This window comes from Saccopteryx bilineata, chromosome 4, assembly GCF_036850765.1.
Source record: "Saccopteryx bilineata isolate mSacBil1 chromosome 4, mSacBil1_pri_phased_curated, whole genome shotgun sequence".
Taxonomy (NCBI): domain Eukaryota; kingdom Metazoa; phylum Chordata; class Mammalia; order Chiroptera; family Emballonuridae; genus Saccopteryx; species Saccopteryx bilineata.
The window spans coordinates 197,707,202-197,719,424 of record NC_089493.1 but is presented as its reverse complement, the minus strand read 5'-3'; the positions used below and the strand labels follow the sequence as shown (position 1 = coordinate 197,719,424).

At 65.8% G+C, this 12,223-nt stretch overlaps 1 protein-coding gene across 5 annotated transcripts in view; it reads right to left on the bottom strand.

Annotated features, from left to right (window-relative positions):
- The window catches only part of CARD11 (caspase recruitment domain family member 11), a 91,766-nt gene that overhangs the window by 11,518 nt on the left and 68,025 nt on the right, over nucleotides 1-12,223 (bottom strand). For all 5 annotated transcript variants that reach the window (XM_066273475.1, XM_066273479.1, XM_066273474.1 and 2 more), the window contains 8 exons: nucleotides 10,566-10,742; nucleotides 9,560-9,611; nucleotides 8,119-8,201; nucleotides 7,046-7,146; nucleotides 6,296-6,348; nucleotides 3,306-3,438; nucleotides 2,579-2,780; nucleotides 2,072-2,198 (listed from right to left, as the gene is read on the bottom strand). In XM_066273475.1, coding sequence (XP_066129572.1) covers nucleotides 2,072-2,198; nucleotides 2,579-2,780; nucleotides 3,306-3,438; nucleotides 6,296-6,348; nucleotides 7,046-7,146; nucleotides 8,119-8,201; nucleotides 9,560-9,611; nucleotides 10,566-10,742 — 928 coding nt within the window. The remainder of the gene's footprint in view (nucleotides 1-2,071; nucleotides 2,199-2,578; nucleotides 2,781-3,305; nucleotides 3,439-6,295; nucleotides 6,349-7,045; nucleotides 7,147-8,118; nucleotides 8,202-9,559; nucleotides 9,612-10,565; nucleotides 10,743-12,223) is intronic.

Sequence of the window (12,223 nt, the reverse complement as noted above, 5' to 3'; positions counted from 1 at the left end):
CACCACCCCCACATCGCACACCGTCGGGCTCCTCTGAGGGCCGTGGCCAGGGCCCCGGCAGCCTCCCGTGGACGACGAGTAGCCGTGTCATTACCCACTCTGCCCTTTGCCCTGGCTGCCGGGAGGCCCCGAGCTAAATTCTGGGCCAAGGTGCGGCCGATCCAGGGCCTCCGCTACGATCTCCACACCTTCCCCACCAGCACACCGCGCTTGTGTTTTACGGGGTTCCTCCCCTTTAACGACGCATGACGTCTAACATTCCTTCTCTGCCGATGTCCTGCACGGGGGACCGCTAGCCTGACTGCCGTCCCCACGGACCAGCTGTGCCCCTCGCTTCACAGGAATGGAAGCAAACAGTAGGTGCGCGACCCGTCTGGCTTCTCTTGTGCGACCTAGATCTGTGAGGCCCTCTTATTTTTAACCGCTGGGGCTCATGAATATTCACGACGCTGTGATGTGGCACCCTGTGGTCTTTTTATCCACTGTATACCATTCCACACGGGGCCGATTCCTCCTTTCTCTCTGCGTGCACACTGGTGCTGCTCCCGGTCCTTGGCTGTTACCGGTAACCCTGCTATAAACGCCCTTCTATATGTATCTGGTGGACGTCTGTACCTGCTTCTGTTGGGTGTGTTCACGGAAGTGGGATTATCGGGTGCATATGTTTAGCTTTTAGCAGCCACTTCCCAGTGGTTTTCTGAAGTGGAAGGACCACGGCATGTGTTGTTTAACCTTGTGTAACATCACTGTTCCTTAGTGTAAGTTTTTTACAAATCGCTTTGGAAGGAAGCAGGATGTAAACCATGAATACAGGGAATGACGCCCAGGGGACGCTGGTGACATAAATCTATGACTTCAGTCCCCAGATCAGTCCCCCCACCCCCACCCTCGTGCAGGGAGCTGCCCAAACATAGAGGAAGCACTAACAGCCGGGTCCAGAGACCACTCGTCAATGTCCGCAACGCACACGCAGAGAGACGTGTGAGCCAGCAAGGGCTGAGGGACTCCTGGCCGGGATCCCCCCCCCCCCCCCATGGGGCCGTGTGAACGCCAGTCGCTGTCTGAGCTCTCCGCGGCCTGGGAGGAGAGACCCTCCATCAGGGGCCCGGCCCAGGGAGGCGGGGGGCAGGGGGACCTTTCCTTCGCTGAACTCCAGACAGCGGGGCTATTCCGGCACACAACTCTGGGGGGCAGCGCCCGGGCCTTCGTGCTGGGCCGGGTGAGCGGAGGAGGGGCCTCGCCGGGACTGCGCCGTTACCATCTCCGCCCGCCCGGGCGCTGCTGGAAGGGATGCGGGCGGGCAGGCGCGCGGCAGGGGGGGACGGCGAGGGGAAGGTGGCTATTTATGCTCTGTTGAAACATTCATGAGCCCCGGCGGTTAAAAATAAGATCCAGCTGCAGAGATAATCATGCGGGGAAAATACCCGGAGGTGAGCGAGACCACGGGCTGTGGGGAATGGAAGACAGATCGTCCGCTCGCCGCCTGGGAGTCCCGGCGGAGAAGGGAGGTTTGCTGAAGTTGCCAGGGGGGCCCGACCAGAAGAATTGGGGCACGAGGCCTGGACGTGCCGGACCTGGGGACCACAGCGCAACGGCCTGACCCTCTGTGTGGCTCAGCGGCCCTGCTGGTGCCAGAGTGGCCGCCACAGAGCGGTGCCAACCTCGGGGTTGGGAAGACTGACAGGAAGCACGCTTCAGCCCGGAGGGTGAGGGCTGAGGAGGGCCAGGCGGGGCCAGGGCCAGCTGCTGGGAAGCCCGGCCTGCTCTGGCCGGCTGGGTCCAGCAGTCCTCCTGCGGCTGGGCCTGCGGTCACCCCCCACCGTGAGCGGGGTGGGCGGCCTGAGGTGTGCCAGGGCAGGTGTGCCAGGGCGGGTGTGCACGTGCCTGTGCTCACGTCCGTCTGCCCGTCCCTGCCCACGACCATCCCACACCTGCCCCATCCCATCCTCCTAACGGGGCGGCACCATCCTATTCCTCCACCCACCGCACAGGTGAGAAAGTAGAGGATGCCCGTCCCGTCCAGGGTCCCGCCCTCCGTCTGGCCGAATGCCGGGGCGTCTGGCGGCCTCACCTTCCTGGTTGGCTTTGTAGTGCAGTGTGACGGGGCCGCTGCACCTCTGGACGGTCCAGTGCGCCTCCTCCTTCGTGCACGCGCCCAGGGGGACGCTCTGCCTCTCGCCTTTGATGCAGCCTTCGAGCTGAGTGCCAGAGACACACAGTTCCTCGTGGGCTCCGCAGGGAAGGAGAGGCGCTCCTCCCCAACGCCGGCCCGCTCAGCGCCGCTGAGGGCAGGAAGCACCCCACCTCGCTGGGCTCGCCGGCCTTCTGCCCGCCCGCCGCCCGGCATCACGTGAGCCGGTGAGTGCGCGCGCACACGGCACAAGCCAGGCGTTGCGGGGAGGAGGGCCTGGATGGGGTCTCCTGGCGCGGAGGGGACAGGTCTGCCTCCCTCCTGCTCCCTCCTGGCCAGGAAGCCGTAGCTGCACGCACGGCTTGGTGGGGGGTCTGTCCCCCGCAGCAGCAGCAGCACAGAGGACACAGGGAGAGCCACCCCCTGCCCCGGGCCCCCCGCTCTCACCAGCAGCAGCTGGAGGCCCTCGTGCAGGCCCGCCTTCTCGGCCAGTGAGCCCGGCTTCACCGAGTGCACGAAGATCCCGCGGGCGTTGCCCCCGAGCAGGGTGAGCTGGGAGGTGAGGCTGTCCCCGGCCAGCGTGGTGTGCTGCACCGAGGGCCCGGGGCCCCGCACGTGCCCCACAGATGTGACAGACGGCCGGAAGGGTCTGCGTCAGGAAATAAAGCAGGAGCTGCCGGTTGGAACGGGGACCTCTGCGCCGGCACACGCCAGAGGGCACGGCCGCCTGGGCTGTCAGCCGCCCCGGGTGCCAAAACCGCAGCCGGCGTGAGGAAGAGCTGGCCCCTGGTCCTGCTGTGTCGGCAGACGGGACGCTGGGCTGTGCCCCTGGCCCAGGCCGTGACCGGCGGGAGGCCCTGCTGCTGTGGACCTGGGGTCACGGCCCGCTCCTCTGGTGCGTCACGGGCGAGGCCCAGGGCCTGTCACACAGCAGAGCCCTGCTTCCTGGCGTCCACCAGGCTGTGTGGCCGTGGACAAGCCCGGGTCTCGGGCCTGAGTGGGGGTCAGGGAGAGTGATGTCTGATTGGGGGGCTGCTAGGATCCTGGACTTGGAGTCCAGAGGTTAGGGGTTACGTGGCTGGTTCCCTGTGTGGAGGATCTAGGCAAGGGAACGAGAGGCCTTCCCCCCGTCTCTGCCCCCACCCCAGCTTCCTCCTCCCCACGGCCACAGTACCTTTCCAGAGAGAACTTCCGAAACATGAGGTTGACCTGCTCCAGGTCATAGGCGTCCAGGCCCTCGGACTGGTGGGAGGAGGAGGACGAGTGGACAGAGGGGGGTCCAAAGGAGTATCGCTCGTGACTGTCATCTGCAGAGGAACAGCGACCCCTCAGGACCCAGGAGCGGCTGGTGGAGCAGAGGTGGTGGCCTCTGGACTTGCGACAGCCAGGAGAGGCTGGCCTGGACGCACTCTGGGGCCCCCCTGGGTGAGAAGCGGCAGCCTGAGGCCCCCCCGGACACAGAGGGTCCCGTCCCCGGCCCCCAGGAGTCCCTCTCTGTAGGAAGCTCAGCAGCAACCCGGTTTCCAAGGACCCATTTTTGTATCCGGAAAAGGCCGTCTCCGTTAGCAGCTGCTGGTTCTGTTTCTGAATTGTGCCCCGCGTTGCATTTTGGGTCCACCTGTGGTCTCCCTACCATTTACCAACCTCTCGGCAATGGCACGAGGACAGGGATGGGGACAGGGACAAGGACGGGGACAGGGATGGGGACAGGGACAAGGACGGGGATGGGGATGAGGACGGGGACGGGGATGGGGACGAGGACGGGGTTGGGGACTGGGATGGTGACAGGGACGGGGACTAGGACGGGGACGGTGACAGGGATGAGGACGGTGACAGGAGGGACGGGCACAGGGACGGTGACGGACAGGGACTAGGATGGGGACGGGGACGGGGACTGGGACAGGGACTAGGATGGGGACAGGGAAGAGGACAGGGACAGGGACTGGGGCGGTGACTGGGACGGTGACAGGGACGGAGACTAGGACGGGGACGGGGACAGGGACTGGGACGGTGACAGGGATGAGGACGGTGACAGGGACAGGGACGGGGACGGGGACTGGGAGGGTGACAGGGACGGGGACTGGGACGGGGACGGTGACAGGGATGAGGACGGTGACAGGGACTAGGACGGGGACAGGGACGGGGACGAGGACGGTGACAGGGACGGGGACTAGGACAGGGACTGGGACGAGGACTAGGACTGGGACAGGGACGGAGACGGGGATGGGGACAGGGACAGGGATGGGGACAGGGACGGGGATGGGGACTGGGACAGTGACTACGACGGGGACGGGGACAGGGACAGGGACGGGGACAGGGCAGGAGAGCAGGGTCTGGGCCCAGGCAGAGCCCCCTGTCCCCGACCCTGCAGGGCCGAGGACCCAGAGTACAGGCCGCCCCGCCCCGCCCTGCCCCGCCCGGCTCGGGCTGAGACTCGGCACACGCTGCTCTGGGCTGATAAGGGAGGCTGCTCTGTGCAGGGAATTTGTCCCGACGCTGCAGAAATGCTTGGACCGCTGCCCAGAACCCTCTCTGGCATCCCCTCTGCAGAAGTCCTCAATCCTCCTCATTACCCAGCCTCCATTAGGTGCTAACCTCTCTTTAACACTTGATAGTTTCTGACGGTCTCCAATTAAGGAGAGCCACTAATCTTTCCTTTTATCTGCTGGAAGCCCGAGAGGCTGGGAGTCGGGAGGGACCAAGTGGTGGTGGTGGTGGTGGTGGGGGCGGGGGGAGCCGGTCCCTGCGCTGCTGGCAGCCATGGGGCCAGGGGACGCTGCCACCACCCCAGGGCGCGGGGCCATCGTGAGCGGCCCGGACCTTCCCTGCTCCTCTCTCCCCGCCCGCCGGCCAGGGCTCTGGGTCTGCGTCGGTCTCTCCACCGGTCCACAGCGGCCACATCCTCTGCCGTGGCAAGAGGGCTCGGGACACGAGCGTGTGCCCGTGCACCTGGACCACGGCCTGGTGATGTGTGCGGGGCTGAACCGGGGTTCCCTCCCAGTGGTGAGGGCAGGGGCTGCTGGTGCTGCCCACACTCCCGCCCTGCAGACCGAACCCCACTCCCGCCCTCTGCATGGCACATCCAGCTGAAGAAACGTCCCTATTAGTCGCACCAGCTCTGCCCAGGCAGCTGCTCTAGACCTACTGCGTGCCCCCCAGTCTGCTGCTCAGTGCCCGCCTGCCCGCACCTCTTCAGGGGATGTGAAACCGCCTTCGTCTCCCCTCCCCCATTCCTACCCGAGTTGTTCAGGTTGGTTAACAGGTTAACAGACGGGTTCTGAGAGGTCCCCCCTCTTCCAGGCTGCCCTGCACCCTCCTGTGCCTCCCTCTAAGACTGTCCCTTCCTGGGCAGAATGCGGACGATAGCATTGCCGGCCACAGCGTCGTTGGGGTCAGTCACACCAGAGCAGGGACACAGGGTGAGCCTGTCCACGGGGTTGGCTGCAACCACCAGAGCTTGTCTCTTAAAAACCCAGACAGAGCCCTGGCCGGTTGGCTCAGTGGTAGAGCGTCGGCCTGGCGTGCAGGAGTCCCGGGTTCGATTCCCGGCCAGGGCACACAGGAGAAGCGCCCATCTGCTTCTCCACCCCTCCCCCTCTCCTTCCTCTCTGTCTCTCTCTTCCCCTCCCGCAGCCAAGGCTCCATTGGAGCAAAGATGGCCCGGGCACTGGGGATGGCTCCTTGGCCTCTGCCCCAGGCACTAGAGTGGCTCTGGTCGCAACAGAGCGATGCCCCGGAGGGGCAGAGCATCGCCCCCTGGTGGGCATGCCGGGTGGATCCTGGTCGGGCGCATGCGGGAGTCTGTCTGACTGTCTCTCCCCATTTCCAGCTCCAGAAAAAAACCAAAACAAAAACCCAGACAGAGCTCTGACCTGTGGGCAGCAGCTGGGTGGTCCCTCCTGCCTACAACACAAAGGCCAGCTCCTCCTGGTCCCTCTGGCCCCGGGCAGTCCCCCGCCCCCGACAGAGGCCTTGTTCCAAGCATGCAGACCCGGCCCTGCTTTCAGAGTCCATCCCACATGTTCCTGAGGGCCTGCGATGCCCGGGGCTCTGACCCAGGAGGGCCCAGCGGGAGGGCTGGGCGTGAACCACGTGGCCCGGCTCAGGCTGACCCTCAGGCCGCTGAGTCACCCGCAGTCTCCCTCCGACCTGCTGGGGACCTACCGTCCAGGTCTAAGGCCTCGAACCCACCGCTGTCATTGTCCTCTTCCAAGGTGCTGCAAGACACAAGGGAGGGGCGGGAGAGCAGGGGAGCGTGAGCGCTCCAGGGAGGGGAGGCCTCCGGAACGTTCCGGCTTCCGGAGAGACCTCGGTTCCGGAAGGGCAGGATGGACGGAGAGGGAGGGCTGGACGAGGCTGGACGCTCTGCCCTGCCAGGAGGGCAGGTGTCCCTGGCTGGCCGGCAGAGGCCACATAAGCAGTGTGAGGACAGGCAGGAGGAGCCGGTGAGCAGAGTCCCGACACTTGCTGCTCAGCTGTGCCCTCGGCCCTCCCAGAACCACCTGCCTGTCTCAGACTCCGAGGGTGCTGGGCCAAACGCCCGCTGACTGGTAAGGCGGGTGCCCAGGTGTGCCCCCGCTGTGGGTTCCTTGTGGGGACATTGATGGTTTCCAAGAGGTGAGGAAGGGGGAGAGGGCGCACTCACGGGGGGTCTCTGCCTCCGGCAGAAAAAGCCAAGCCCTCTGGGGCCGTGGGACAGAGGAACCTGATTTCTGGGTAGCATGGGGACAGAGTGACCGAGGTCTTGTCACTTGCGAGCTCGCTGGGTGACCCTGGCAAAGCCCCATCTCCTCTCTGAGCTTCAGCCTCCTCATCTGTGAAACGGGCACCACGCCGCCTCCCCCCCCAGGCGGCCAAAGGACGGTGAGGTGGTCCAGGCCGAGTGGCACCCGCAGGCACCCGCCCGTCACCCACCTGCGATGAGGCGCATCTTCCTTATAGCGCCTGACGATGGAGTCGTTCCCCGGGGGCTCCGCGGTGATGGACATGATACTGGACCGGCTGCGGTGGGGCTGCTGCCAACGCACACGTGGGAGGTGTCACGGGGCGCTGGGCCTTCCCATGTCCGCGCCTCCCCGCATCCATGTTATGTACACGGGGCGTAAATGTAGCTCGGGGTGGCCCAGCCTCCGATGCGGGAGTGGGGACGGCAAGCCGGCTCTGGGCGGGGCCTCGGCCGGAGAAGGCTTGGCGCTCAGCCTGGCGGGAGCAGAGCTTGGCCCGTATCTGCTCACCTCAGGAAGGGTGTGCATGTGTGTGCGCGCGTGTGTGCATGTGTGTGCGTGCGTGTGCGGGCAACGGGGTCCCCCTTTGAAACCAGGCCCGCTGGTTCCTGCCTGGCAAGGACTGCCTTCTGTAAGAGCCTGGATTTCACCCCTTCTCCAGAGCTTCATCCAGAGCCGCCATCAGATGGGAGTCATCAGTTATAAAATCTCAGCCCCCTCCCGCCCCCCACCCCAGGGCCTGGTGTTGGAAGCAGAGCTGACAAGCTTCCCAGGGCTTCCCCTGGGGTGAGAATTGCTAATCCCACAACCCTTCGGCTGCCTGGATGGTAGCTGAGACCCGGGTGGGCCCTGCCCAAGGCGGGCTGGAGCTGAGGTGTGGAGGGTGCTGGGCTGGGGGGGGGCACTGAGCCGTCTCCCCCTCCCCCTCACCTCCGCCCCCGAGGCTGCCGGGGTTGCCGGGGGCTGAGGAGCTGCGGCAGAATTTTATTTTCTGCAGCCAGTGCAATTCGCTACAGCCCCTGGGAGGCCCCTGTCTCCCTCCCACCAAGTGTTACAAGGGGAGAGGGGGACGCAAGGAGGTGTAAACACATCACCAGGCCCGGAAGCATCTTTAAATAAACATAAGGAGGACCCGGGCTGCAGCCTCAGAGGCCCAGAGAAGGGAGTGGTGCTGTCACAGGCCGGCTGGCCTAGCCGAGAGCAGGGGCCCGGCCTGGGGCGGCCCCGGGCAGGAGCGGGAGGGGAGTTGGGGACCCCACTCACCATCTTGGGGAACGAGCTGGTGACAGGCAGGGACCTGGAGGAGCTGGGGCTGGCGTCCATGCCTTCCTCTTCCTGTCCCCTCCCTGTCCTCACCACGGGGCAGAGAGGGAGGGGCGGAGACAGGGATGTGAGAGTCCCTTCAGCACGGAGGAGGGGGCTGTCCTTCCCGGGGGGGTTTGGCTCCTCTCTCCCATGGGGGGTTTCTGCCCTCTCCTCTCACTACCCGGTCCCACTGCAGGCTCCCGGAGGGGGTGCCTGGCCTTGTTCAACAGCACATCCCTGCCCCCTGCCAGGCTGGGGGGGGGCGCAGTGAAGGCCCCCCCCGCTGCCGGCACTCTCCAGGAGGGTACTTGTCTGGTGGAGTGTCCCTCCCACCACACCGTCCTCTAAACACAGCCGTGTGGTCAGGGACTGGGGCCGATGGGGGCGCCTGGGGCCTTGGCACACCTGTCGCTGGCCTGTCCTGCTGCAGGGCAGTGGTCAGCTCTCCCGTCCGTGTCCCCACCCCTCGCTGGGTGTGGGCAGGCAGACTGATGGACACAGGCATGCACCCCTGCTGTGGGCTTCGCGAGGGGCTGAATCACACGATGCCTTCCCTGGTCCCTAGCGTGTTGTGCTGGGCGGCCGCTAAGGCTGGTGAGGAGCCAGGAAGCTCTGTAACTCCCCCCTTTCCCTCTCCTCTCCTCCCCACTGGCCCCAAGCCCTTTGCACCCCCCTCCTGAGGAACAAGGTCCTTAAGACCCCCGATCTGGCCACCAGGGAAGACCCTCCTCTCTGCCCTCCACCAGGCCCAGGCAGGAGAGCGACCTGCCATCTAGCCCTGGACACTCCTGGTGACCCCTCTCTCCTCACACAGCCCCTCCGAGGGAGGGACAAGGGCCCTGTCCTCAGGCCCACTGGCTACCCTGTCGGCCTCTGCAGTCACTTGTCACTGTCTGCTCCTAGCTCCGACAGGGCGGAGCGCTGGCCTCCACACCCTGTCTTTGCCCCTGCTCTGTCCTGGGGGTCCCTTCCGGGGCCCGTGTCCACTGGCTGAAATTCTCCCTCGTGGACGGACCACAGCCCCCTGTGCCCAGGGGCATCCGGATAAAACCCTGGGAGGAAGGTCGAGCAGCCCCCCAGCTGACGAGCTATGAAGCAGAAGCTCCAAGTTCAGCTCAAGTACTTGGGGACCCCCCCACCCCCACCCCACGGACCCACATGGAGGGCTGGTGGGGGAGTGAGCCACATAATAACATGGCCGCAGCGGCAACTCGAGCCCTCGAGGGGGTGGTAAGCATTAACTACCACGTGGACATGCCGCCCCCCCTCCTGGGGCTGCAGGACCCCCCAGGCCTCTCCCACGTTCAGCCCGCAGGACTGACGACTACAGCGGGAGCAAGAGATGGACGGAAAGACTCAGAGCTGACAGACAGGAGAGGGACCTGGGTGTCCCACTAACCTTGGAAATCTGACGCTCGCTTCAGGCTGATGGGGGATTTGGCTCTCTGCAGCTGGAAGGGGGCGGGGAGGGGGGGGACAGACACACGTCAGACAGGGCCAGAGACACACGTCGGCAGAGCAGAGCGACGGAAGTCAGGGAACGGAGGCGAGCCCCGGCTGCCCCCCCACCCCCGCGTCACGCGGCCGCCAGAGCCCCAGGAGGCACACGACGCCCATCTCGGCGTCCCGGCTCCCGGGACCAGCGCGGCAGCTGCCGGCGGAGACAAGCTCTCCCTCGGGAGGCCGGCCGTGCGGGGTGGCTCAGATGGCACCAGAGCCCAGGGTGGCAGAGAGGAGGGGGCGTGTGCGGGAGTGCCAGGCGGAGAGGAACCCGCACAGGGCGCAGGGCCACTGTCAGGAGAGGAGGAGGCTCGCGGGCGGCTGGCCCCGGGTGGCCGGGGTTTCCCCCGCTGGCCTCCGCCGTGTGCAGGGGGACGGTGGGGACAGCGGGGACAGCAGAGGTTCTCCGGCCCTGCTGGTCACGGCCCCTCTCACGCGCGACCGTCTCTCTCCCTGAGTTACTCAGTCACGCACTCACGCGTCCCTTCCTGGCTGGGAGTCAGCCGCGTGCCACGGAGCACGCAGACGCTGAGCCGCGCAGACAGACGGCTGCGGGAGCCTCCGCTTCCTGATGGTGCCCACCCCCACAGCCGTCACTCGGGGGGTGTGTGGCGGGCACTCCACACCTCTCTGTTGAGTGAACAAGTGAATTTGGAAATAATGCTCACTCCCTTCTCTCTGCTGCTACATTTTAGAAAAGCAAAGGAACCGGTCGAGACACAGGCGGACGTGCGCACAGGGACGGGGCCCATCTGCTGCAGGGCTGAGACAGGCCGGCACGTCTGGGGTCTGAGGCCCCCACCAGAGACACGTGGCCATGCTGCGTCCTCACCGGCTGGCCACGGCTGCCGTCCCAGCCCCCGGCCCTGCCCCGCCCCGCGCGGCCGTGCCACCCCGTGGGGTACCTGGATTCCTTTCAGGTTCATCCTGCGCTTCGGGGGGTGGTAGGACAGGAAGTATCTGCTGTCTTCTGGCGACTCCTCTGAGGTCGAAGAGTCGTCGGCCTCCTGACCGTTGGTCCTGGGGCCGGCGTCCCCGAAGTTCTGAGAGATGATGGTCACCGGCAGGTTCCTGGGTAGACTCTAGAGGCGGGGAGAAGCCGGTGACGGTGATGGGGTGTGCGCTGATGGGGTGCGCGCTGCAGCCGCCCGTCAGCGGGACCGCTCTGCCGAGGGTGCCACCCCCCCTCAGGTGCCCCAGGCCTGAGGCTCGGGATGCCCTGTGTGCCTTTCCCGGCCCTGTGCCCACCTGGACGCCACGGCCATCTTCTAGCTCAACTCTCCTCACGAGCCCCCGTCCCCATCTCCCTCCGGCCAGAGCCCGGAGCCGTCAAGGGACTGCCACCCAGCGGGTGCTGGCCCTTAGCTGTGACGTGCCACTGTCCTCTCCTCAACCCCCAGCCCCCTGCCTCAGTAACAAACATAAAAATTACTGCCGAGTGACAGGGTGAGGGTAAGTGCAGTGCCAGGCGCTGTCCTCGGTGCCCTGTACCCATCGTCCGAGGCTGAGGGACGAGGGCGGTAGTCATTCCGCTGACCCGCAAATCCACGCCACACCCTCAGGCCATGCTGCTGCCAAAGTCTTACTTCCCTGCACAAAACCCCTCACGATCCCTGAGTCCCAGGTCCTCGAATGACAAGCCCTCTACGGCCCCCTGCTGTCCCCTCCAGTGGAGTCCCCTGCCCCCTGCTGTCCCCTCCAGTGGAGTCCCCTGTCCCCTGCTGGTCCTCCCCCCACACCCTGCGGATGACAGGACTGTCCGTCGTGGCTGCTGACAGCACGCCACAGCGCCACCTGAGGCCTTTGCCCGTGCTGTGCCCATGGCCCCCCACCTCTTGTTCATGTATTTGGTAGGTGCCCCCAGAGGGCTCCCCTGCGCCTAGCACCAGGTGTCGGACAGACGGGGGGCCTCCCTGGGGCCTCTGCTTAAGAATAAAGTGCTTGGAAGGTTGAGTCTATAGCACAGAAGCTCCCGGGTTTCGTAACACACAGGGCCAGGCCCAGGAAGCAACACTTCAGCCGAAGCTGGAAGGGGGCAGGCCTCGGCCAGGCGAGGGCAGGGGACAGCGTGTACAGCAGAGGTCCGGGGGCAGTCAAGGACTCGTGCTGGAGGAGGCCTCTCCCCAAACCCTGACACAGCAGACGCCTCCTCCCTGGGCTCCGTGGCACCCGGCCACCGTGTAGTTCGCAACACGGCCGAAATGTCCCGTTCCTGGATTTGCCCCCGGTGCAGGGGTGAGTCCTCTGAGGGTGTGTGTGTGTGTGGGGCCTCACTCCAATCTCCCCAGGACACTGACGAACGGTGCCTTCAGCAAGCTACCCTGCCGCTGCGTCCCTTCTCTGGCAACGGGGATCGTCACCCCCGCGGAGAGTCCCGTGGGTTAAACGAGATCACACCAACCGCGTTTAAGCATCGTGCCCACGGCCGGCAGCACCGAGACCCACGGGGACACTGGCGCCATCCCCACGCGGCCGGCAGCACCGAGACCCACGGGGACACTGGCGCCATCCCCACGCGGCCGGCAGCACCGAGACCCACGGGGACACTGGCGCCATCACCACG